General features: G+C 35.2%; 1 protein-coding gene across 8 annotated transcripts in view; it reads right to left on the bottom strand.

Moving 5' to 3' along the window:
* The window catches only part of QKI (QKI, KH domain containing RNA binding), a 155,805-nt gene that overhangs the window by 90,636 nt on the left and 38,582 nt on the right, over positions 1-26,587 (bottom strand). For all 8 annotated transcript variants that reach the window (XM_086631530.1, XM_086631531.1, XM_086631532.1 and 5 more), the window contains exon 3: positions 2,778-2,894. In XM_086631530.1, the coding sequence (XP_086487656.1) occupies positions 2,778-2,894 (117 nt within the window). The remainder of the gene's footprint in view (positions 1-2,777; positions 2,895-26,587) is intronic.

The following is a 26,587-nucleotide window of genomic DNA, read 5'->3' as shown; positions in this document are numbered from 1 at the left end:
GTGGCACTAGGGGGCAGAGGTAGAGCTGGGAAGAAGGGAGGGGTGAGGGGAAGGTGTTTTTAAGATCTGGCTTTCTCTCTTTATTATCCTCTCTGAATGTGACTAGTAACAAATTAAACTGATTTGTCTCCAGGTCAATTCTGTTTTGCCCATGGCCATGGTTGGTGGGTGATCCCTCCCGTTCTTATCTCAACCCTCAAGTCTTTTGTCTTATTTTCTCCTCTCTATCCAAAGAATGAAGGCTGTACAGCTCTAATAAAAATGCACTGTTAGTCACACCCTGGAAAATGGTTACCATACCTGATGTGCAATTCACTGCGACACTACGGTTTCCGTTCAGGCTAGCAGGAGCAAGAAACACAAAGAAGAGGCAGAGTTGGGGGCTTTATGACATGTAAGCCCAGAAACACAGCAATTTCCAGATACCTGAAGTGGTCTTTACTCTAAGTGCTTTCTATGAAAGGGTCTGCAAATGAAATATTTACAGGGGAATGGGTCTCTTCAGAAGAGAAACTGAGGCCTCAGATGCAGAGGGTTTTTTCTTTCTTTTTACACAAATGTAGCTGCTTGTGAGTACAGCTATTGCTAACGCAACTATGCATGCTTTTCCACACAGCAAAGCCAATCTGCAAAACTTTTAAGGATGTATCAGAGCATCATTGTTAAGGACGACCTTAAATATAAATACATTTGCTACTAATGGCAAGGTGTTATTTCTGAACCATTAAGCTTGGGATCTTAACCTATACTTATAAGCTTTCTGAAGAATAGACACCTAAATGTTTTTACTTACGATATTTATGAAAATAAATGACCCAGAACTAACATTTTTATTGAGAAAAAAGTTACGTAACTTAACTCTTGATGAACTACCTCGACCTAGAATTATCATTCCTAAAAGGGGGAGCAGCAACAAACTTTAATTCTGCTCATAAATGAAGATAAGAATTGTATTATTGATAAAAATACCATGTCTTCTAAAAACTGTGTTTAAATAAGAAAAAGGCTGAATGAATGTTCAAGTACTCATTTTTTTAAGGTGTCAGTACTTCTCTTCAGAATTGATAGTTTGAGAATTCATTTGTTGCAAACTTAACCTTAGTATATTCCACATAGTAGATATTTACTTTGTTACACAGGTAATCAGGCATCTTAACATTTAATTAATCTACCAGCCAAAAAGGGGTAGCTTTCAAGAGTAGATTGAATAGTTATCTCTTATAAAAACTAGGTCAAGTCTGCAAACTCTTAGAGAGGCAATATTTTCACCATATCTCCTGCCCCAGGATATCTTTTCTTTTTTTGAACAATACAAGAGAATATGTAAAAATTTGGCTACTGTTAACAGTCACAAAGCTATGTAATTAAGATTGTTCGCATACTGGCATTCAAACACTTTGCTTCAAAATACAGCATCTACACCCACACAATTTGGTATGTCGGGTGACGCATGCTGAAATTTTAATACTCAGAAATTTTAATGTCTCCTACCACCCCCCAGCTATAGGAAATCTGTGTTTCAAAAATCCTGTGCAAAAATATCAACTCTACAAGTTCTATTTGTCCATTTACAGTTTAAAACTCTGTAACAGTAAGACGTTTATAAGTTAAATGTCACCCCAGCCAAGAGGTAGAAGGAATTAAAACCAAACTATAATGTTTTAAAGAAGAAACCTTCATAAATCAAGCATTTAAGACACTGTCATCCTCTTACTTCTACACAACCAAACACTCTGTTAGAATAGATCTTTGCTCAAAAGCTGGCAGTCTAAACATCCAAAGTAGCTACAGGTAGAATAAGAGAAAGGGTGGTGACAGTATTACAGAAGATTATGAAAACAAGTGGCATCAAATGAAGTTCGAAAGTGACACAGTCATAAGTTCTCAGAAGTATGAGACTTTTAACTGGGTAGACATTACCTTCCTATTTTAATTGTTAATGTTCTACATATGTATGAACAGAATGCATAATGTGGCTGATCAGATAAGAAAAAGATGGTGTTTTCTAAAGAAAGAACAAAAATAAATAATACTTATGAGAACAAAGAGGAAGAGTACTGCTAAGTGCACATTTCAAAACTGCAGTGAAGATGCTGGTGCAACTTCACCAGTAGTAAATAGAGGTGGAGGGAAATAGCTAGAAATTAAACCTGAAAAAATAAATTACTTCCAGGAGTTGGTAACTGTGGCAACTTGACATTCAGGATGACTCTATCCTGAAAAGCATTGTTTTCCTACTTATATGGGCAGAGCACATATATTATAGGACAGGACAAGGAACAGTCCTAATTACATTGCAACTCCACCTGAACACAAAACAAATCTAGAAACACAGTGCTTCTTGGTTCACTCAGAGAATTCAGTGCCAGAAATATCTTAAACATTTTTTCCAACTCACACTACTTGCACAAATCACTACTTTGGTATTTCAATACACGAAGTTTACTAAGAACACCTTTAGGGTTAACGGCTCTTCCTCAGAAAAATACATTTAACTTCAATTTTTACCTTCACCTTGTGAAACATGACGGAATTAGAAGTTATTACTGAAGAACACTTTATAATTGCTAGTCAGACTCCCAACTGCACCACTGCGGGGCAGGCATATTTGATTTCTTTAGCGTAGTTTGTGTTATTTACTAAGTCTGTAAAAAACACTAGATCATGAAAAAGCATATAGTAAGAAAGCAACAAAGAATAACAACAGAGATATGAGCTTACCATCTGTTAGGAAGTATGCATCTTGAACTACACTACACTACCTTTCAAGATCTTACCTTCTTTTTGTCCCTCATTGAGCCCTTCCCTCGGACCATTATCTTGCATCCTGTTTCTGCCTCAAGCTGCTTAGCTGTTAGTCCTCTGGGCCCAAGGATTCTTCCAACAAAGTTAAACTGGAGGAAAAAAAGAAATATTATTTCTATAAAAGCAAGTAAACAAAAGTAATTTAAAATTTAACAAGATGTACGTATTTCTGCCTCTAAAATATCTTTAAGTGTTTATCAGTTTAGAACACTACAGTAAATATCTGAGGTTACAGAACGAGGCACATACTATTTTCATATATTAGATGCATATGTGACCCCTACTTTGGGAGATACAAGTTTCAGGCGAAACCAGGTTTTTAAGTTTAACATCTGGTAGTCTAGGGCAGTGGTAGTCCTCATTTCCTCCTCATTAAATGGTATGAGCTCTTATAGAAACTATAAACCACCCTCCCTCACCACCAACATGACCGGACACGCTCATTAATAGGCCAACAACGCACATCACATCCTCGAAACACACAGGTTCAGGGTGCATGACCACACATGCAGACAACTTCAATGTGATGGGACTGATGGGGTGCCAGGTGTAGGTCCAATACTACGATGGCACAGGGCCTTCAGGAACAGCCCCATGGCCACTATTCCTTTGCTCCCTGCCTGCAGCTAAGGAGCCTGCAGAAAACACTTTTTCACCCTTCTGTGCTGTTCTGGTGGGCTCGATCCAGACAGCACACCACTGGCTGGCCACCCACACCTAAAGAAACTCTTCTTTATCTACCTGTGCCATAGCACTTCCTTCAGGAAAAAAAAGCCTCAGGCTTGTTACATATCCACTTCGGGTTTCACGGGCAATATTTGTGGAAAACATTGTATTTCTCATATATATGTGTATAAAATGTGTGCGTATACATATACACGTGTACATACAGACACATGATAAAAGCACATGTCATTTCAAGTTGTATCTTTTACTCAGCTGTGCATACAAATAGAGCAACTATTTCAAGTTTAGTTGGCTAACTTCAATATCAGCAGACAACCCCCTGCCGATGCTTAACACAGTAATACCGCCATTTAGCCACACATAACATTACTTCTTAGTTATTTTCCAGAGTCTTTCCTCTTTCATTATTTTCAATCACACATTCTGAAAATTATGACATAAATAAAAAAAGCACAAAGTGAAGGTAGCATTAAAAACATACAGCAGTGCTCTATGACAACTACAGTGCAAAGACGAAGCACCAGGCTCAAAGGATACATAAACCTGGAAATTTCAGACTGGAGATTAAATTCAAAGAAGATATTAAGAGAAAAGAAATTTTGCAGTAAGGACAGAAGTCTGGATGTTTTTGATCCTGATAAACAAAGCTATTCAACGGAATTATGAAGAAGCTGTTGGCTTTCATTTCCTCAGTTAATTAAAATTGGTTTTGAGTACTACAACTCAACATATTTGAAATCCTTATACAACTGCAAAGACCAGAAATGATTTAAGAGTGAGCAGAAATTTTAACACACAAGCAGCAAATTAAAGTTCTTCAACAAAAATAATTAAGTTTCACAATGGCTAAACTGTTCATAGGGAAGATACATTCCCAAAATTATTTAGTATTCCAAGCTCAAAAACAAAGACATATTATGAAGTCTGAATCAACTTTCAGGGGGGAAAAAAAGTAAAAGATTAAAGGCACTTGTGAATGCATACACAAACTGTGAATCACAGGAAATTAGGAAGATTCACTAAGACCAGATAAAGCAATGGACTAGCTACAGGTGATCAAGTCCAGCCTTTAAATATTAACAAAATCCTGCATGTTACACATTTCATGCTTAATAACAAAATCATACCACTCTTACATAAACAGCATCTTACTTGCCTTTTTCCACAACCACGCTTCCTGCATACTAAATCTTTAGATATCTATCCCCTTCCACTAAAAAAGCCAAAATAAAACCACTCTTCTGACCAACACAGAAGGTGACTACCATTGCATTATCTCTGAAGAAAAACAGCAGCCTCTTATATTTTGTTAACTTGGATCATGATTAAAAGAATAATCAAGTTCTAACATAAGATAATTTGGATTACAAACATTAAACAGAAAAATTTATGATACTAAGAAAAAAAGCAGGAATTTGTATTACTCTCAAGCTTGTAACTTTATATTCATGTTGCCTGAACACTATTTAGAATTGTGGCTTCTAGTTGAGAAATTGCTGACTTACACTGCAACACATTCTATTAAATTCAAGGCCAGGCTGGATGAGGCTGCAGTGGAGGGTTTCCCTGCCCATGTCAGGGGGGTTGGAACTAGATGATCTTTGAGGTCCCTTCCAATACAAACCATTCTATGATTGTATGAAATGTTGAGCCAGTTTCTTTTCCAGTTACTCCCAGAACATTCACCTTATAAAGAGACTTCATAAATTGTTCCAAGGTATCTTCAACCCTCTGTCTTTTCTTTCCAAACTCTACGCATTAGCACTATGAACCTTTTTGGATTATTATTATTTGGAGTATTTCCCTATAATTTCTTACAGCTTTTCTCACTCTGCACTTGTCTAACCCACTAAGAATCACCTCACCTCCAAGTGAACTGCTAGAAAACAAACAGCAATGGCTCACAAATCAGTTTGACCAACTTAAGACTGCATTACTTTGAAACTATCTAACCTCACGCATGTCGAAATTAGAGAATGTTAAAAATTAAGCAGAAGCAATCCATACTAATATTAACTGCTTCTACATCAACATTACAGAAAAAGCAATCTAACATTTCATTCTCCTTCAAGTTAGTCTCTCCTTCCCCAACAATTAATGTATCTCTGTACTCAAATATTTTCATACATCAGACATTTACACTTGCAGTATTTCACAATTATTTTCCTGTTTTTTCTGAAGAGCTGAAGTAAGTTTTGGTTTTGCGTTCTCAAATCTTCCTGTACAAACTCAAAATACAACATCCAGAAGAACATGCTGGTGACATGCATAGACACAAAAGCATCCTACGCATCACCTAGAATCCTTTACGTTTTAGGAACGATGGAGGGAACTAAGAAGTATATAACACTAACAACATTCATAAAAAGCCAAGAGTTAGAGCATCTATTGAAGCTCAGGCGGTGAAATTTTTTTTTAAGTTCCAACCAGTTACACCATGTTGCTCTCCCCCTCCATCTGTTTCTCTGCGTTGTCACCCCTAATCCCTTAGTTTGATAACCTCATAAACTTGAAGTTTCCAGCACATACAAAATACACACCAGCAAGATGCTGTAGTAAGATGTTTGTTGCCTTTCTTTGAGAACATGCCCAAAATACACACTCTTAAGAAAAGAGACAAACAGCAAGTGTTGGCAGACTCTGTACATGAGGATCTTCGTTACTGAAGGTGTTTAAGCAGAAACAAACATATTAGGAAAAAAGCTGCTCTGAGTCCTAACGTTTGCACCTACTTTGGGATATTAATAATGACTCTGCAGCAGATGACATTCCTAAGAGCTGACAAAATTTCTATCTGGTGTCCTACCTAACAAGTCCACTGTGTCAGAAATTCCCTGATAAAAGCAGCTTGTACTCTCTATGCATAGAACAACTATTTCCAAGCAGACCAGGTGCTTTTACAGTCGTATGCCTGGCCAGCCCTTACACCCGGAACAAAAGTAGTAAAGGAAAACAAGAACAAACTATGCTAAAGACTCAAAACTTCTGATTAGTAAGAGGTTGCAAAGAAGTGTGTATGATTTTTACAGTGTATGGGAAATGCAGTGTTTAAGAAACTTCCTATGCAAGTAAAAATCTGAGGAACTTGAGGGAGTCCAGTAGTACTATATTTCACATTATTGTGCCTTTTGTATTTTGTGTTTTCCTTTGAAATCTGAAAGTCAGATATGACAAGATCTAATTTATCTGATGAGAAAAAAAAAGTCCACTCCTGATGATGTTACTTAATTCTTAACTACTTGGAGAAATCAGCTTCAGTATAGTTATGTCATACATGAAAACATGTTCTCCATATTGAGTCTACCTTTACATATCATGATTTTTTTTTAAAAAAGGGACAAAAACTTCAGACAACTTCTACATCAGTTAGAAATCAGCTTAGCTCTTCCCTTATTTGTATTTCTTTCCAATGACAGTATTTTATTTTACAGCTCAGTTAAATATTAGACATAACTCTGCCAGCTGTAAGAGGATTTTCATGAAGACAGAAAACTCTACCTTACATTCACCCCTCCCATACCCAAATGAGCTTTCAGATTGTATACTAATACATTAAACAAAGTAAAGCATCCCAAAAATGTGGTTCAAAATGCCCTGGTGTTGTAGTTTGGTTTTTAAAGACATGGAGAGCAGCACTTTCTGCTCACTTTATTTTCATAGGTTTTTTCCCACCAACTAGAAAGCAGCTGAAGACCAAGACTCTGCATGGTTCAGTGGTTAAAACGTGAAGGTTAAGAAGCAGCTGAAAACTGGAAGTTATAATGGAGAACAGCTGGCAATTTCATCTTAAGCAGCAACACTGACAGTCAGTTTAGCTACTTTGGAGGGAACTTTCTATGTCTTGAGATCATAATAGTCCTATTCCAAGACCACTTGGGAGATAACTTAATCTGACAGAGTTACAGGCTAAAGTGCTAACTCTGGAAAAGAAGTAACAAAGAGACACAAAGGAACTGCAGCAAGAAAAGAATGGCATTAAAAGAAAGCACGATGAATGCGTATGACACTCCTGATGTTGTTTGCTAAATGTTGAGTACTCTTTACGAGCAAAATTAACATTACTCCTGAGTATTAATAAGTTTCTTAAAGTTATAATTTGAGTACTTATTTTCATGCATGGTTTTTGATGAAGAAAAGCAGTTAATGTATTTAATTGAAATATTTTTATGCCAACTTAAATTGAAAATGCTACCATAGAAGATAAAAAAAAATTGCACTATGCTGACAAAAACATGCCATAAACACTCAGAAGATGAGGCCTTTAACTGACCTACCAAAACTAGCAGATTTTGGGTGTTCTGAAATAATAAACATTTTATTTTTAAAGGAACATTAATACAGTTTTTTTTTCCATAAAATACTCCTGCATTTATTAGAAATAGCTTGAATTGCTTTAAGCTGAGTTTTAGATAATCATAAAAAATATCATATATTAAAAAAAAATTTAAAAAAATATCAGATATATGGCCGATCAGATTTTTTGCAAGCTTGTAACTCAAATCAAGAATAAAATCACTTGAGGTACTGGAAAACAAAACACAGCATATTAAGCCTTAGGGAAGTAAGATTGCATACTTTCAGTATTTAATATTTAATAAATATTAAATAAGTATTTAATAAACAAAACAAATCTTGTAGCATAATATTATAGATAGGTAGCTTTGAGATTACCTTCTCAGAAATTTCATCTGAAACATTTTGTAAGAGAACAGAAATAACTTAAATGGGCAACTTACCCTACCTTACACTGAACATGCTTTCTAGCAGTAACATTTTCAAATATTTATTCAATTATTGTATCATGACCAAATACCCATTTTCAGAATACCTTTGGCAAAGTTGGCTTTTTTTTTTTTTTACAAGAACAACTGTAGTAATTGTGTATATAAATACACAACACACACAGATATGGGCAATGGATTTAAACTGAAAGAGGGCAGATTTCGATTAGATATAAGGAAGAAATTTTTTACATTGACGGTGGTGAGGCAGCGGAACAGGTTGCCCAGAAAAGTTGTGGATGCCCCATCCCTGGAAGTGTTCAAGGCCAGGTTGGATGAGGCTTTGGGCAACCTGGTGCAGTGGAGGATTTCTCTGCCCATTGCAGGGGGGTTGGAACCAGATGATCTTTAAGGTCCCTTCCAACCCTAACCATTCTATGATTCTATATATTTTAAGAGAATTAACAAGTACACGTAAATTTTTTTTTTCTTGACTCAAAATGATTATGAATAAATTTGCCACCAACAGTAAGATAATACTAGGAATTGATCAGAGACATAGCCTTTCAGCTGACATTTACAGCCCCCTCCATTTTTTCAGTCCAAATATTTTATTGAAACACTTCGGACCTACTGTCACTATCTCATCCGGTACAGAACATGATACCACTACATTTTTGATAGGTGGCAATTAAGGAAATAGAAATTCTCTTTTTTCCATGAATAGAAAACCTCAGATACACTTCATGCCTTATTAAGTATTTCCAGTGATTCAACACCACACATCACAACAGAAAACAGCTACACAGCTTTTGGAGAAAAGCAGTGTTAAGAACTACTATGAAATAAAAACAAGTGCATCACAAACAGCTTACTCAGTGACCATACCACAGATTAACTGTAAACAAACAATGGAAAGTTTACATATACAGCCAACTTGTACACATTTAAGAAATCAAGTGGGAAAAGTTTCATGTTTCAGGAATAAAATAACTCTTAAATTGCAAAATCTTTCATTAGCTGCATTAGCATGTATTTTAAGGATAAATACACTCCAGTGGAATTTGCCAAGTGTTTTGCATACTTAAGAAAAACAGACTATCTGATGAGATTTTACACAGAGAGGCGGCTGACAAAGCAGATGGTATTATCATTGTCAATACAGTGAACACAGACAATTGTTACCACATATAGAACTTAACTTTTACACACAAACTAACTTTAGGTAAAGACCACTAGTGACAACAGTGAAGTTGTTTCCTGAAGTCTCTTTCAAAAACACCTACTGGTAATGAGAGAGGGGCTGCAGACAACAATGCATGAAAGACATTCCCTCCATCCCTTCAGAAAGCATGTTTTCTAAGCGAAATAACCAAGTAAACGCTGAAGTACATATGTAGTGAATACCAGCATTACACATCGTCTGCTTATGTCAAATATATCCACTTATATTTGCTGAGTGTATCTGACATACACCATGCTAATACTACAATAAAAGCTAAATGAGAACTATGGAAGTATTTAAGCAATTAAGTAGTAAATTAGAAATGCTATGCTGCAAGAATCTTACACATAAATTATCATGAAGTAATCTCTTCATAACTTAAACAGAAAAATAAAACCATTAAGGTATTGGAGAACAAAATACAGGATATCAACCCTCAGAAAGTCAGGATCTGTCATATCTGCAATTAGGTATTTTTGTGCTGGATAAACAAAACAAAAACCTCTAGCGCACCATTTGAAATACCTTCGAGATTACCTTCTTCAAATGTGAGAAATGTAATCCTCGACGATTTCATAAAAGGGTCACTACAGCTAAAAATAGTTAAAGCAGTTCAAATTCTCTAAAATTTGAGTTGTCACAAAGAAAATGGCAAAATCTTTTATCACTGGTGAAAAAAAGAGAAAATGAAAAGATTTTTCTTAGTTTAGTAAATGGCTAAGCATCATTTTCGGTGCATATATAATTCACTAAGACTGGTTCTATGTTTTAGTTCACTGTATACTTTTTAAAGACAGATTATGGAGATTTACTCTTAATTTTTTTTGTTCTTAATTCAGTTACAATAATCACTTTTGTACATCAAAGCCAGACAGTAACTCACCCTGTTATGGACAAGAACTGGTAACTTTTTTGAGAGTAAGACAAGCTTAGTCTAGTTAAAAAACTTCTGTAAGTAAAACATTAATGCAAAAATAAAGGGTATTAATATAACTGTAACATATTACTAAAACATATAGTATTTTTGCAGCAGCAGAACAAAATTGACATTCAGTGGTTTGAAGTCTGTGATATACTATACAAAAATATCAGCATCCAGAGGAATAGAAAAGAACACATTAGTGCACAGGTTTTGCGTATTACACATCTCGGAGGTTACAATGAAAAACTCAGGTAGTAACAAGTAAATGAGTTATCTCCATAGGAATACCTATATCTCTTACCCTTTCCCAGATCTACATTTAACCTAGGTATTACATAAAGCAGTTATTGTAGCAGTGATTCTGGTAACTTTTTAGGTTCCTTTAAATTAGATTATTTTTAACTTTTTTTTTTTTTAAGCACAACTCCTTAAGTCCATTGCAACAGTACAGATTCCATGGGATCACCAGAAAGGAGAAAGATCTCCAGAAAGTTTTTCAAGCTCACTAGAACACTATTTGGGGCAGGGAAGAAGACCTTAAATCTCAGTTTTAAGTGCTGGGATATTTACGTTTCACAGCAAGCATGAGTTAGTCCTCCTCCATGCTGCTTAACCTCTCTCTCACCTCATCCAGAAAACTAGTAAATGGCATCAGTACAACTCAGACACTGAATAGGTAACATTATGTTCAGAATTGAAACCTCTTGAATGAACACGCACCTACTGCAAGTCAGTTGGCTGACCAAAACTGAGCATAATACTTAGTGTTTGTTGGCCGGTTATACCTTAAGAACTGTTCGTTTATTACTGTTTCTTACTAGTGAAGTTCTCTGAGTAACATTAAAACAGGTGGTACAATAAATAAGAACTTTTAGGAATTTTTAATATTAAAAATCACAAAATGTTTTGTTTATATTTTTCTTTTTCACTTAAAAATAGCAATTCTTTTACTATAAGAATCACAAGTATTAGATTTTCCAAGGGTTAAGCCTGAGCCCTACTCAACCATAAAGTTCTCTTTGCTAGTACCTATATTCCAGCAACATACCATTATTGAACAAATTAAAAACTGCTTTATATTGTGTTTTGGAACATGTAAAAACAAACAGCACACCATTTAATTTCAGTTAAAAAATTGGGTGATAAATTTTAATAAATATATTGTTTGCTACAATAAAACCTAAATTGTTTTTATGAAGCAGTGCTGTACAGTTAAAGCCTCAAGACAGTACAGCAACATTAAAGAATATAACCATCTTAAAATAAAAATATCAACTTATTACATTTGAAAAAGCCACAATTCTGCAAGGTTAGTTATTGCTAGACCTGACTTGCCAATTAGCAGATTATTTACATTTGTTTCTGAGTAGAATATCAGCCCCTGGTCATCATTCAAAAAGCTCAGAATCTTTTTCTGATCACTGCAGCGGTAAGCTAGACAAACCAGATTATCCATGTGATGTCAATAAAACATAGTTTTTACTCAGACTGCATCCTAATGCTTAAAACGCTCCTTTAAAAAAAAAGTAAAAAAATAAAAATGCATTTTAAAGTATAGCTGGGATTTAGAATGAATTACTAAACCCTTTAAATCCACATTATTCACCCATAATAACCTCTGTGCTGAAGGCTTTGAGAGCTTGTTTAACTGACAAACAGCTTTACCAACCCCATGTAAATACAATGGATCAGATCTATAAAAAAAAGGAAGGGGGGGAAGGAATCAGGCTAGTGTTCCAGGTCACTTTAATAACGGTAATAGAGCTTTTTTATTACAGAAAAAAGAAATCCCAGAGCACAAATAAAAAAAACAAACACACACAAACCCAAACCCCCCCCCCCAAAAAAAACGAAACACACCACACACACCAAAACCACAGACTGAAGCATACTACTTTTTTCTCCAAATTCTTAACTTGCATTTTATAAGAGAACCTGAGTAAATTATTAAATATTCAGATTAAACACTTGGTGTTTCATTCAGATGTTTGTTTTTAATAAAATGTTATCATGATAGCCAGAAATTTATCTAAATAACAATTTTTGGCACAGAAATTCTAATGCACATGACAGAACCACCTCAGCAGTAGCTAAAGCTAGTTAACTGAATACATATACAACTAGTCAGAGATGCCAACATACAATTTCCTTTGTTATCTGCTTGAGCTAGGTATCTGTCAGAACTCATCACAATTCAGCCATAAGAATTCAGGATGTAGTAATTCCTGTACATCCAAAACCCAAAATCTTCAAAATATATTTCTTTTGTTATCTAGTATACTAGCATAATTTTCATCGACACATTCAACAACAAAATCTAACACAGTCTTCCCAGAAAATCTATTTTCAGCACCTCTGAGCAGAAGATTCCACCTGATTTTTTAAACACAATGTGTACATGTGTTATCTAAGGACGAAAATATATAAAAAATATTTGTATGTGTTAACATAAAGATAGTGTCTTTAATCTCAAGGGCACTTTTTTGTCAGATTAGCCGCTGAAGAGCTAACATCATTTGTTCACAAGTTCTTTGGCTAATTTGAAGGTCTTTCTACCTAACAGCATACCAAAAACTAAATATTCTAACCTACTACATCTGAAAAATGACCACATCTAACCTATATTCAGTTCAGATTTTAGAAATTAACCCAAGAAAAACATTTGTGCCAAGACATGTATCATTTAGTTTAAAATTAAGTGATTACTAGAGAAGTTTCACTCTTAGGATTGTATAAGGAATTTTTTTTTCTTTCTCATTTTTCTGTAGCAAAATTACACCTCCATCATACAATTCTGGCATTAGAGAACACAACCTTCAGATGGAAACTAAAAAAGAATCCAAATAAACTGAAAGGGAGATCCACAATTTTTGTAAAAAATGAATGATATACTGCCAACCATAAAGACCTTACATTACATTGTCAAAGAGTCAAGAAACTTTAAAACACTGCAGAAGTTGCTTTAAATAGAAGAACCGGAAGTCAGATAAATGGACTACAAAGTTTGAGAGAATTAAATTAAGAATAACTCTTAAATTACTGACCTCTAACACAAAACCACAAAAGCTGTGCGCTTCTGTTTTCTACAGTACAGAATTAAATAACCACTTGGAAAAAAGCTAATATTGTAAACAGCCAGCACTTACATTAGATAGGTAGAAGGAATAAAGGCAAGTTTATTATATTAGCTACAATTTTCCTGATATTTATTCTGATATTTTTGTATAATGTGTCACGTAGGTAATATTTGCATTGACCTAAAAGCCTTACAGAACTCAAAACGGAAATCCACAAAGGGCTGCTGCGCGAATTCAAAAGGTAACCAGCACTTCATAAATGGTACCATTTACTAAACGCAAGAGAAGACTTTTTCAAATGACTATTATAGCTCCACAGCCATAAATCTCTCTATACGGAGGTATATAAAAAAAGTAAATCTGACTAAATACAATACCTCAAATTCCCTGTGCAAAGAAGCTCAAATCTCTGTAATCTCTTTTACCCAAAGCCTGAAAACAATATCTGGTGCATCGTCACGCTGACACAGTCCACCTTAACTTCTGCATACCTATTTTAGTAGTCCCCATAGAAAAGATAAACACATAAGACGACAAATTAATCCAAGACCATCTCAAACTGACAGAAAACCACCCTGATAGTACTACTGTAACAAGGAGGAGCTGCTCCTATCATGGGAAAAAAACAGCTCTTAACATTAAGGCAAATGAGACTCATCTATCATTGTTGCTCTCTTCTAAAAGCTGCCAGTAAGCTCCTGGGCTACACTCCCCTTCTACAAACACTCCAAACTGTAAGGAAGGGGACATACCAGCTTCTCCTAAGAGGAGGAGACCTGGAACTTCCTGGTCTCTTCCCACTGTGTCAGATTATGCTGCTGCACAAGGAACCTGTCCACATTTATGAACAAAAAATCATCAAAGTCCTCTCCACTAAAGGCTTTTAGGGTGGAGTATAGTCTCACTCTCTGTAGCCCACAACTGCTTTCAGGAAAAGGCTGGGCCGGTTCCTGCTCACCTGTTAAACCCAGAGGACTGCCCCTCCGTGTCCCACCAACACAGACGACAGAAAGGCTTGCTCATTACTAGCTTATCTGTTGAGGAGCCATGAATGAGGTTTTGCTCTTCACTTCTCTTTGAGTCAACTGACTGCCAGAAGCTGGGAGAAACAATCAAATTTGGGTTCAAGAATTAAAGTTCTGGAGAAGAAACAGCAGAAATCTAAAACAACGAGAAGCCGCAAACAATATCAAGCAGGATTAATCTTCCAGCTAAGGTGCTGGAATAATTTCAAGCTTTCATTCTAAGAGCCTTTTATTGCCTGTAAAAGAACTAGATGTAGTTACAAGTTACATATTTGATATGAGGCTTTTATGCAATTAAAGCACTGGTTTTTCAAAACATTAGCTTTCATTTTGAAAATGCATCAAACATAAGATCACATTTAAATCACATGATACTTCTCTACATCTCTAATAAAGGGAGGTATTAAGATATATAAAGTTTATACCATTTGAGAGCATTCATGCTTTCATCTGTTAGAAAAAATTAACATTTTTCTAAATTAAGTGTTAAACTTTAAGATGCTTAATCAAGAATCAAAATGTTTCTAAATAGTCCCATTAAGGAGTGAGAAAGTCAAAAGAACTTTACTGTAAAACCACCTAACAAACTGAATCAAAAGTAAGTTAAATTTAAAAATAACTTTCTTTGGACAGCAAATGAAATATTCATTTCTTTTTGCACTGAACAAGCCATGGAGAACTGCAAAGTTTTAGACTAGTTTTATAAAACTACTTATATAAAATCAAGAATTTTATGTTACTAATAAAAGCACTCTTTCAAAGTTTGTCCTTCCAAACTCTTTAACCTTCTCTGTCATTAGGGCTGACTGATAAGCCACCAGCTGTTTTTTTTCTTCCTCGTGCTACAATGCATTCTCTTCCTTTTTAAGGCTAGTATACCCAAGCAACAAACAGCAGGACTTAAGCCAGCTGCTAGAATGTCACAAACCTATATATTTAGCTCCCATCTCATTTCTTGCCATCCCTCAGTGTCAACCATTTCATGTCCCTTTTGCTCCAGCCTGCTGACATTCCTCACTGAGCTGACAACACTGCCGGCTGGATCAGCGGCCAGGAGGCACAAGAACACACAACAACAAAGCAGGGACCTTATCAGTTACCAGAGACAAAAGCTATGTCTTGTCAAACACACTCGAGGTGAAAAACACTTCGCGTTTTGGGGTTTCCCCTCGCCTCAATTTATGATCGCATTTTCACTGCTTATAAATTGTGCAGTTGTTGATATCAATATTAACTTTAGATCTTTAGGAAAACCGCAATTCGTTCCTTTAGCATGTTTAATTAGCATTACTCTATCTTCACCTAACAGGTCAGAAATCCTCCAGTTTGTGCTATATTGATTTGCACTATTTGCTTCACTTCTGCTTTCTCAATGTGTTTCATACATATTAATATAAGCTGTGCTTTAAAGTCACATTTGCTTTCCATTTAAGATTGTTTTAAACATTAACCCTTTTCCTCATGCCACAAGTTTAAAGAAAATCTTAATAGAGTAGTTTCAATTCCATTTCAAGTAACTATAAAATAATATTCCTCAAAATGAATTTTATGCTACATGTTCTGTTCATGTAAAAACACTAATCTAATTACTGTCATATTTTGGAAATAATTGGATTTTAAATTGCTTAGAATTATCAACATAAGTGAGAAAGCTGTAAAGATAGACAAATTAACAATTGCATGGTTTTAAAATAGGAATCTCTGTTATCGTTAGAGGCCCATTTGCAATGATTTAAAGGCCCACAGTACAGTTTGGTAGTTCCCTCATTTAAGTGGTCATAAAAACCTTTAAGCAGTAATTGAAAGATTGTTAACAGAACCCCTTTCAGGAAATCAGATCCCGTGAACAATCTAATAGTTGGCATGCTCAAGTGAGATAGTGAATAATCTGTTTCATCCTATTCACTAAGATGAGGTTTTCAGAACAGAAGCAAGACATCAGTTTCAGTAACACCAGGAGATGAGTAAAAATTGTTCAATTCCGTGCTCTACTTGGGAATCGTGACACATTCATCTAGAGAATTCACAAGTTGTGCTGTGTGTAAATCTGTATCCAAAACCTAATAGTAGGTTCCAGCAGTGCCCTCTAAACCTCACAGTTTACACCGTTAAACTCGTATTCCAATAACAAAGAATCCTCAGGACATACAGTACGATGACTAATTTCCATAAGAATATCTTTTAATTAGATGTGACTACATGTGACATTAATCAAGGCACTTAAAAGCTGGCAATTTTGCCATAGACTACTTCCAATTCTCAGTAATTAGAAGTGAGAAAGATACGTTTAAATCTGAGCACCATCGCAGGTGGTGATACTGTTGTTACAAATACTATGCAGAAATGGAAATTCTTACACTTATGGGACAGCATGCCCTTTTTAAAATTATCAGAGAAATGCAGCCACTTTTCCTCCACCAAAAAGGAAGAGCTGACAAAGTAGAAATAGGTTTTGAGGTTACGCTTAAGTTTTTGCGAAGGAGAGGTGCTCAGTAAACACTTCATTTCATCTTATTAGTTACTTGAATTTTAGTCTAAGTTCTGCATCCCTTTCAGATAATAGATTTTATGCTGAATTATTCAGTGTTTTATAATCTTAAATTCCAAAAATAAATTTATTAGTCACCTTGAAAGGTGGGAGGCAACTCAGAAATTGCACAATCCCAAATCGAAAGACCTTAAAGCTGTGTTATATAAATAGTAATTACTACTTTTCCCTCCACAATAGCACTCTTTGACAAGTAAAGTTTAAAAACAAGCAAAAAAAAAAGTAAAGCATCACACTAAGCAACAGAGTAACTAAACCCATGATAAAGATGCATATTATTGTTTTGTGGATAAAGGTAGGCATTACCAATGACAGGTGTGATGAAAGTTTACATATTCAACCAAGATATTTGGGGAAAAAAATTCATTTTATGAAATTTCTGAAGTGAGTGACAAATTAAACTATTTAACCTTCCTGAACATAAACATGTTTTCCATTCGTGTGACTGATTTTAATCACCTCATTTAGCTAAATTGTAATTTATAATCACAACCAATATTAGATAATTTTTGCTTTACTCCTTTACTTTTACACAAATTCACATATTGGTAACAACTGCAATCTGATTCATAGTATTGAAGTCCTATAGTAGAAACAGTCTGATTTATGTGAATTCACAGAGAGCGGGAATCAGAATTCTTACCTACTTTGAGACAAATAACTCCTGAAATACCTATTTATACATGTATTGAGAAGTCTCCAAGTATTTCAACAATCAGAACTACAAAAACTCACGATGTAAACAGAGAACGCCAATGCTCAGCCATATGAGCTTTGTACATCGCACTCAATATTCATCTACATAGTTTGTACTTCATTAGATTCATTAGGAGTTGATTTACCAAACTAGGTCTAGAATTTCATGCCATGAAAACACTGAAGTCACAAAAAGTAATTTTAAATTGTTTCATCAAAACGAAAGCAATCCCCCTCCCAAAAGTCTAGAACAAAAAAAAAAGTCGTTATATAACTGGTAGTGTTCGTCATTCTTCTACAGACTTCGTGACATGCTTCAACCAAGCATAAAAGAAAAAAGACTAGTAGCTTTCAATGTCTACATCCTGTTGTCCAATTATTTATTCTAAATAAAAAATAATAAACAGGTTTCTCAATGTTCATCATATTTTAAAGTGAGAAATTGAACAATTCCATTCACCTTCTGAAAAGGCTGTTAACAGAAGCGTTCAATATACATGTACAGTTGTCAGAGTAGGTTTGCAAAATTGAAGCCTAGAACTGCAGGAGAAGAGGTGAAAATGCAGAAAATATCTCAAATTATAGCCTTCTGAATATTTCTATTAGTGCTTTAAGGTCTACTCTACCTTGTTTGCTTTAAATGAGTTCAGCTTTTGTATTACCAAACCTTAACTCTCTGCTCTATCTGTAAGAAGGTAATACATAAAAAGAAAAATGAGGCAAAACTGAAAAGCGCCTGAAACGCCTTAAAAAGTCTAACTAGTTGGGCGCATTTAAGAGTACAAGACTCAAGACATATGCACTATAGGGTTATGTGCTTCAGCCAATACCAAGCCATACTCAGCAGCAGTGCAGCATTACGATTCTAGTATGGCAGAAATAATAGCACCTTTGCTTATCAAATAGATTCAATATGATTATTCTAAACGTTTATAACTACAATACTAGTAAAATAGCAGCATATGAACAATTACTATGTTCAAACTTCCTTTCTAACTAGCTTTTGCCTTTTACTCAGGGGCTTTTTTTTTTTTTTTTTTTTTACTCTAAATAAATAAAAGCTTCTGAAAAAGCATTAATCAACCTAAGCAACGTGGGTGGATGAATGCACACCATTAGGGCAGGTGCATGAGCCTTCCCAGAGACAGGGGAATGCTATATAATAAGAGACAACTAAACTGAGTGCAAGTAAGGTGTAAAAAGGAACTGGCTGCTCATCAATCAGCATTATTTTTCTTAAAATACTGAGTGTATGTGAAAGAAAAACAATGCACACAGTTTCAAAGTGTAGCAAATTTCAAAAGGAATCAGAGCCTTCACAGAATTCAACTATTTTACACTGCTCTAAGAAAAGAAACATATAAAAGCTTAAAATTGTCAATTAATATTATGCCACAGTAACCAAAAACTGTGTCCAACTACTGTGCTTACTGGCTTTAAAAACCAGCAGAGACTAATTGAATAAATTGAGCAGATCCATACAACAATGCATGAATACCTATTAGCAACATAAATTTCCAACTCCTATGTCGAAGTGTCTATTGAGGTAGCACTTGTGTTTCATTCTAAATCCAACGTTCAAAACTAATGCAGGTAAACAACAGTTCCTAAGCCATGAAACAAAACATGGAAGAAAGGAAAGCTCTAAACAGAATTTACTCCACAAGCTGGTATTTGTGTACGAACTTCTCTCAACAAGAATCATGGAAAAAGACCAAGTGAGCAACATCCATGAGACATAAATGCAGAGAACAACAATACTATTTTGAATTATGGATCAAATTCAAATCAGAAGTGAATACTATAAATGCAACATTACACTGAAGACTTTTCCTGAAGAAGTGACACACACTTTAAAATGTATTAATGTGTTAAGAACTCAAACAGAAGAATCTCAAACTAGCACACCTCTTAAGAACTAGTCCATGTTCCTGCTTAAAAGAACTTTTTTTCCAAGGTTTTTTGTTGCTGTTTTGGTTTGTTTGCTTGCTTTTAATTAACATGCACCCACAAGGCTTGTGGGCAGACTTATTCTAGTAATAAGCAGACTTTTTAGTAGTAAGGACATGTAAGCTGATTTTTACTTAAGTGTATCGTTTAGTAGAGATACAAGGAAAACACTAGGCTGATATTTTGACTGGTACTCAAAACTACTTTTAATAGCAATTCAGGATGAGGCTCAGTGCCTTCTTATCCTGGCAAAATACAGAGCAAGCATAATTAGAAATGACTTGCATTTCACTGATCTCACTGTATGAAGTTACAGAACTCATGCTGTCCTCTCACAAGAAAGTACTGAATCACTTTTGCAAGGGCAACTTCATAAAAATCTCAGCATACAAACAGTAATACCTAAACTACAGAGCTACTAAAAAGGAAGAAATATCTAATATGCCTGTCAAAAGCTGACTGTCAGATTGGCGGGGGGGGGGGGGACGTGGCAGAGGGGAAGGAAAAGTTAAGACAAGGAAGACAGTATGGTGTTTTAATTGCCAGGTTAAGCTTCCAGGGAAAGTACAGCAGCTCGCTGTTACAGATCTCCTTTGTCAACTAACCAGAGGAAAAGAAGTTTAAAAATCTCTTCATTCTCAAGAAAAGGATTTTTCTCTCTGTATTTCCTACCTCCTGAAAACATCGTACTTCTCAACTGCAAACCCCATCCTTCAGGAGTAAATCTCAGCTCTCTGAATAAAAGGGGAGATCTGTTCTTGAACAACTGAGTGCATCTACTAGAGGTTCTGAGGCCTGAACAGTAATTTGTAAATCCACACGCGTATTTTGAACACAGCTCTACCTTGCTGTATTAAGTATGGTTTTAGCCCTTACTGACGTATTTCCATGTTTACTGCAGTCTCCAATCCTAGTTAAAGTACAAAGGAATACTAATTCACAAAAAGCTACCAACAAGTTCAGTGGGTGTACCCAAGCGTACCCGACCTATTCGTAACAGCAAGCAGAAATGTCACGCTAAAGCACTTCCTCCTCTCTGTGTAAAACCCTTCTTTCCTACGATAAACATATGAAAGAACAGATCGAACAAAAAACCAATGAAAAATAAAATCAATATTCCACAAATCTCTCTGCCCCACAACTGACCTTTCGTTATTTGTATCTGCACACAACTCTTTGGTACTTAAGTCTTGCAAGAGCTACTACACAAGATATGTAGAAGTTCTGAGGGAAAACTGCTCAGCAAAAGGAAGCATAGACAAACTGACACAACAGAGTTCTAGCACATAATCAACTGAAACCATGCACCCAAGTATTTTTGTAATCTATGCGCTAAACAAATTTATGCATATAAAGTGCAGAATTCTAAAACAAAAGAGGCTATTAATAAGATAGTTCTGATCAAATAGATGGCCCATTGAAAGCCTAACTGCAGAGATAATTCCAAGTGAGAGACGAACCATATACTGAAATGCACTATGTGTGCAAAACCAAGCATGATAGATGTTGACTACTAGGTCTTAAGTTGCTCTTCAGAAAGTTCAGTTGGACACATCCTTTGCAACCTCAAATTTTGTAATTCCCAAAGGTAACCATTTTTAATAAGATTAACTTATTCTAACTAAAATTTTAGTTATTTCATTCACAGAAAAACAAGAGGCATCTGCAAACCGTTTAGACTCCTTTTCTAGCCTTCCATTCTCCTTCAGTGCTTGGCTCCTCCACACATACACTCTTTATCCATGGTGTACAGAAGGCTCTCAGATGTCCAATACCAGCTGTTAACGTCAGATTAGAGGACTCTTACCCTTACGAGTTGGACATATATAGCGACTAAACAAGAAGTATAATCTACTACTTTCTACTACCAGTGTCATATACATGCTGGACACCACTAAAAGTTCAGTCCTATGATGTTAATTTGAAGAAGTTACTAATACAAGCAACAGCGTAACAAATATCCTAACACATATGTCCAACTTGTGTATCAGTACCAGATGCAACTCATTTCTTCTCCCAGATTTCCAAATTTACTTTGAAAAAGCATTAAGGGAAACGCTGTCCTTAAACAAAGTAAGTGTTATTTACTTAGGCTTTGCTTGTCTTACCTCCATCCTGCCTCTTTTTTTTTTTTTATTTACACACACAAAACAGTGTCTGCAAATAGTTACAGAGCAAAATACGAAAATAAAAATCAGAATGAGAATATTAACAGATAAATGACTAGGTAATCACCTGTCTAACTTAACTGCACTCAATGACTGAAGAGTTAAATGGGGAAGAAGTAACTCTCACAAGGATGAGATATGAACCAAGTTCACCGGTACTGCTGAACTGATACTGAGCCTGCAGGATTATCATCAGAGACTAAAGGACAGGGCTTTTATCTCCAGTGTATTCTAAACTGTCTTCCATTCTTTTGCCTCCAAGGACAAAAACACTCTGGAGATTTGATAGGCTTATTTCTGAGTAAAATTACGATGACAGACATCATCTTTCAGCAAGGTGCTACCAAAAAAAGGTAAGCTATTGAGTGCAAACCAGGGCTCAAAAGAAACTTCTCTTTCAAAAGGTGAATCCGATGGTCAGTAACGGAAGGATAGCCAATAACACATTAGACAGAAAGGGGAAAAAGCTTCATACAAATATTGAGGCATGCCTGTTTTATTAGCATCTAAACAAAGGGAACCTTTCTCAATGAATCCATTCCCTTACCATTCGCAAAGAGCGCGTAAAGCCTCTCAAATACATGAAGTTCAAACTCAAAATAGTTTTTTGCTCCCACTATTTCTACTACAATGTTTTTCCAAATATCTCATTCAGACTGGAAATTAGTAATCAAGCTATTTTAGTTTTTGTATACATTTGTACTTGTATCAGTAGCTGACCTTTTGCCACATCTTCCTTCAGCCCTGCTAGTAGTCTGTAGCCCAAGTTTATTTACAGAGACCGGTTACAGTCTCTCTTTCCTTCCTATTGCAAGGGTAAGCAAGGCCAGCTCTTTTAGCCTCCTTCCCTGTTTACCACTTGGGAATGAAGAGCTTAAGTAAAAGAACCAGAACAATAAATAAAGAGGATGTTATCATTTTCCTAATCCATATTAGGGATGCTATTAAACTCTGATATTACCAAATTGAAAAAGGATTTAAACGTTTTGTCAGTAAGTTCCCCATAGTAAAATGAATCCCTGTGTTCATCATTCTGTTGTACTAATTAAACAGTTTTAACTAAAATGGTCAGAAAGTATGCACAAGCTGTTTATCACTGCTGGCCTTTGAGCTTCAGTATACTCAAAGGACATGCTACTTTAGATGTGATAATTACTGAGTTCTTACATTTTTACTGAAGAGGCACAGAAGAGTTCCAACAGAGAATTTCACATTAATCAGAGCTAACAGGGTACTTATTATTAATAAAGCCATGATTATAATAGAAAAACATTTATTCAGTCCAACATTTGTAGGTACTAATTCCAAAAACTGTTTAAATTGATATCAGACAGAAAGTTTAGTCTCAGCTCTTTAGGGAAATTCAAGAAAATTAATCATTTATCTGAAGCTTAAGAAATGCTAAAGACTATTAACTATTCACCCACAAACAATAGCATATCCTTCATTCTTCTGCTTCGTAAGAGCTCAATAATTTTCCTGACATCTTTTCTTCTTACTTTTTAATCTCTGATGGAATATATTTCTCCATAAATTGGAAATGCCTTCAAACTGTAACACCAAAGATTTAAATGAGCGTACAAAGATTTAACTGTACAGAGAACACACTTTTAACTGAAGGGCAAATTACAGTCAACTAACGGAATCTAATCTTCTGGATGCCTTCTGCACATTTTCTTTCTCAGGTTTCAGGAGCACGTGCGTGGTTCAGAAAAGCTAAGTAGCTCAAATCTCAGTTTAAAGACTAGAATTTCTATACAGATCTAACACCTTTCAAGGCTGACAGAAGAAAATAAAATCTACAAATATACACAATTGCATTACTGTAACTTGCAATGGAAAAACAATGAACCGGAAAGTAGATCACCCCAACAATTAGACTGTGATTACATCATGGAAAAATGCTCCTTATTACTATGACATATGAAAGAAAATTAGTTTTTCTTTATTAAGATGTTTGTCTATCTTCCACTTACTACTACAGAAGTAGAAATGCAGATTCTACACAGTCAGCACTTTAAAAACAGGCTGTTTCAGACAATGAATTTTTTCAGAAGTTGAACCTTGAATAAACTATTATCTTAGAATAAAAATACTTTATACGCACTCATAAAAAACTAAATTATTAAGATAAGGGCTTTCATATCTTTATTTTAGCTTCGTAATTAAATTTTGTGTATTCTTTCCTCGGTGTACGTACTCAAAAGACAGTCAAACAGTAATATCGAAGTGATGTAGGCTATGAAAATTTACTATTTCATCTCGTATACATATACGTACGTTTGTATATACATAAGTTTCTTTAAACTTACGGCAGACCATTACTTTTATGCCTCACAATTAATTTCGGATTCTGGGCACAAAACAGCACTATAGTACTACTGATTATTCATAACAGTTAACTAATCTATGTGGTTAAAATTGCAAGTCGAAAATATTTACCAGAATAAAAGTTCATTTGAACATCATAAAAGGTTGCTGATTATTATTTTTTTCATTTCTGTTATTAAAAAATATTAATAAATCTACATCAGAAAACAGTTTCTGGTCACTCTTCTCTGAATAATCTTTAAGTTTATCCATCTTTATGTCTTTGTACGGTATACAAGATTGTAAGTTGGAAGAGCATAAAGGCCATAGAAAGAATTAACTAGATTGAGCTGACAAACTCACAATGACACTCTGCACAGCATGTTTTCCCTGTATCTGATAACAATTAAATCAATTGCTAGATACAAGTAAGAAATTTCACCTAACACTGTGCGATTACAATGAAATTATCTTTACAGGTGAAATTAATCTTTACAAGTTAATTTTACAGGGGTTTTTTAAGACAAGTTGGAATCACTGTACCCCAGACCTTCTGAACACTGCACTTGCCTGAATGCAAAGAAGGTTATTTAATTTCTAACTTTCAGAAAGATCTTAGAAAGGGCCAACATACAAAATCATAGCACTTTTTTTTTATGTCATGGTATATTCTAGTTACTTAACCAAATATTGAGATTGTGTAGATCCCATTCTGAGTAGCTAGGAACAAATACAAACACATAGAAAGGCAGAAGCACATAGAGAATGCTAGGCTTCGCTCCCCAATGAAGCCTGAACTGCCAAGTACCACCATAATGGAAGAAACTCTGCATTTTCTAGCAAACATTTTGCATCATCTCACAAGAATCAACTACCTTTTTATTCCATGTCACATGCATACAAGTCACAAGTTTCTCCAACTTCTGAATTTGTAAGAGTTTATTATGATAAACCAGTGACCACTTCAAGAGCATTCTTCTGAAGGCACACAAAGAGCTAGCAGTAGCTAGAGAAATTGTACACCCAAAGTTACGCAAGTGCTTTGACAGTCACTAGAGACAAACTCTTTCCTGTTTATTTACACTATATTTGATAATTAACTGGCAGTCAAGAGCTAAGCTACTACACCCTTGATTTCTAGAACAAAAGCTTAGTAACAATTATAGGAGGAAGAAAGAGGGGTTGGATTTCCTATCTCATGATCCTGGAACAGCAAGCATCAAGTTCTATAAATACAACAACAAATAACTAAGGCAACTCTTCACAAAGGATGCATTGTGAAATTATAAAATCAAGATTTCAACAACTAAGCCATGTTTTAAAAAGACAATAAGCAATATAACTCTAAGATATATAAAGATATTTAAGAATAGAACTACCTACATTGCTTTACAGAGCAACTGCATAGCACCGTTCCTCAAAAAAATACGTAATTCCAAGAACTTTCAAAAGAATCGTTGGTTTTGGTGTGAGGATATGTATGTATGTACATATGTATACATATATGCATATATTTAATTTGGAAGAAAAACAGAAGGGAAGGGGAGAGAGATCTTCGCTGCCAATGCAAATTCTTTGACAACTTTTCCCAGTATAGGTATTTTAACCCAAAAGTAACAACACAACTTTGTGAAAACTGAAAAGGAAGAAGAAACATTTGTCTAAATATTCTGTTCTGAGTAATGACTTGCACTTAATTTTCTTAATGGAGTATGGCACAATGAGGTTTTATTTAGAGGCCTATAGTTCTCAAGCAGCATTAAAATAATAAAGCTCAATTTGGAGAGCTTAATCTAATATATGATACAAGCAAAAGCCACAGAAATACTTAAGTGTTAATTCCATTTTTTGCTGTTCTGTACTTTTTTCCTCATTATACCACTTCAAATGTGCAAATGCCTTACTTGGACCCTGCATTTCTCCACTGCAACAGGACCTCAAAATTCTATTAGGGAGGAATAACACAAATTCTTATTTTGTCAGTGATAAAGAAAATGATTAGGGCAGGTTCTGACAGGACTATTTTTCCCTGAGTTGTTTTAAGAAACCATTCAGACCATAGGAGTTCTAAATAGTTCTTCTAGTTAAATGGAACCATTCTCCCTCAAAAAGGCCAATGTATAATAGAACAGAACACGCACACGGAAAACGTAATATTGGCATGCAAACACGGAGCTTTGCTTAAAGGGGAGCAAGGAGGGGGCAGACAACCTCAAGATAAAGACACTTCTTTATGCAATAAAACTGGTTACACAGGTATAAGACAGACAGTAATTGAGATTAAGTACAGTCTCCAAAAGGTCTCTAAAGGGTCTCCAAGGATCCTCCAACTGACTTTGAGACATGGTAGGAGGAAAAAAAACACTGTCCTAAGAACTCCACCCCTCACAAACCTCACTACACCGTGTCTCAGGACTGACAGTACCAAAAGAACAAGATAATTCAGATCTTAG

Source organism: Tauraco erythrolophus, chromosome 2, assembly GCF_009769465.1.
Source record: "Tauraco erythrolophus isolate bTauEry1 chromosome 2, bTauEry1.pri, whole genome shotgun sequence".
In the NCBI taxonomy this organism is placed as follows: domain Eukaryota; kingdom Metazoa; phylum Chordata; class Aves; order Musophagiformes; family Musophagidae; genus Tauraco; species Tauraco erythrolophus.
This window is presented reverse-complemented; position numbering and strand designations above follow the sequence as displayed.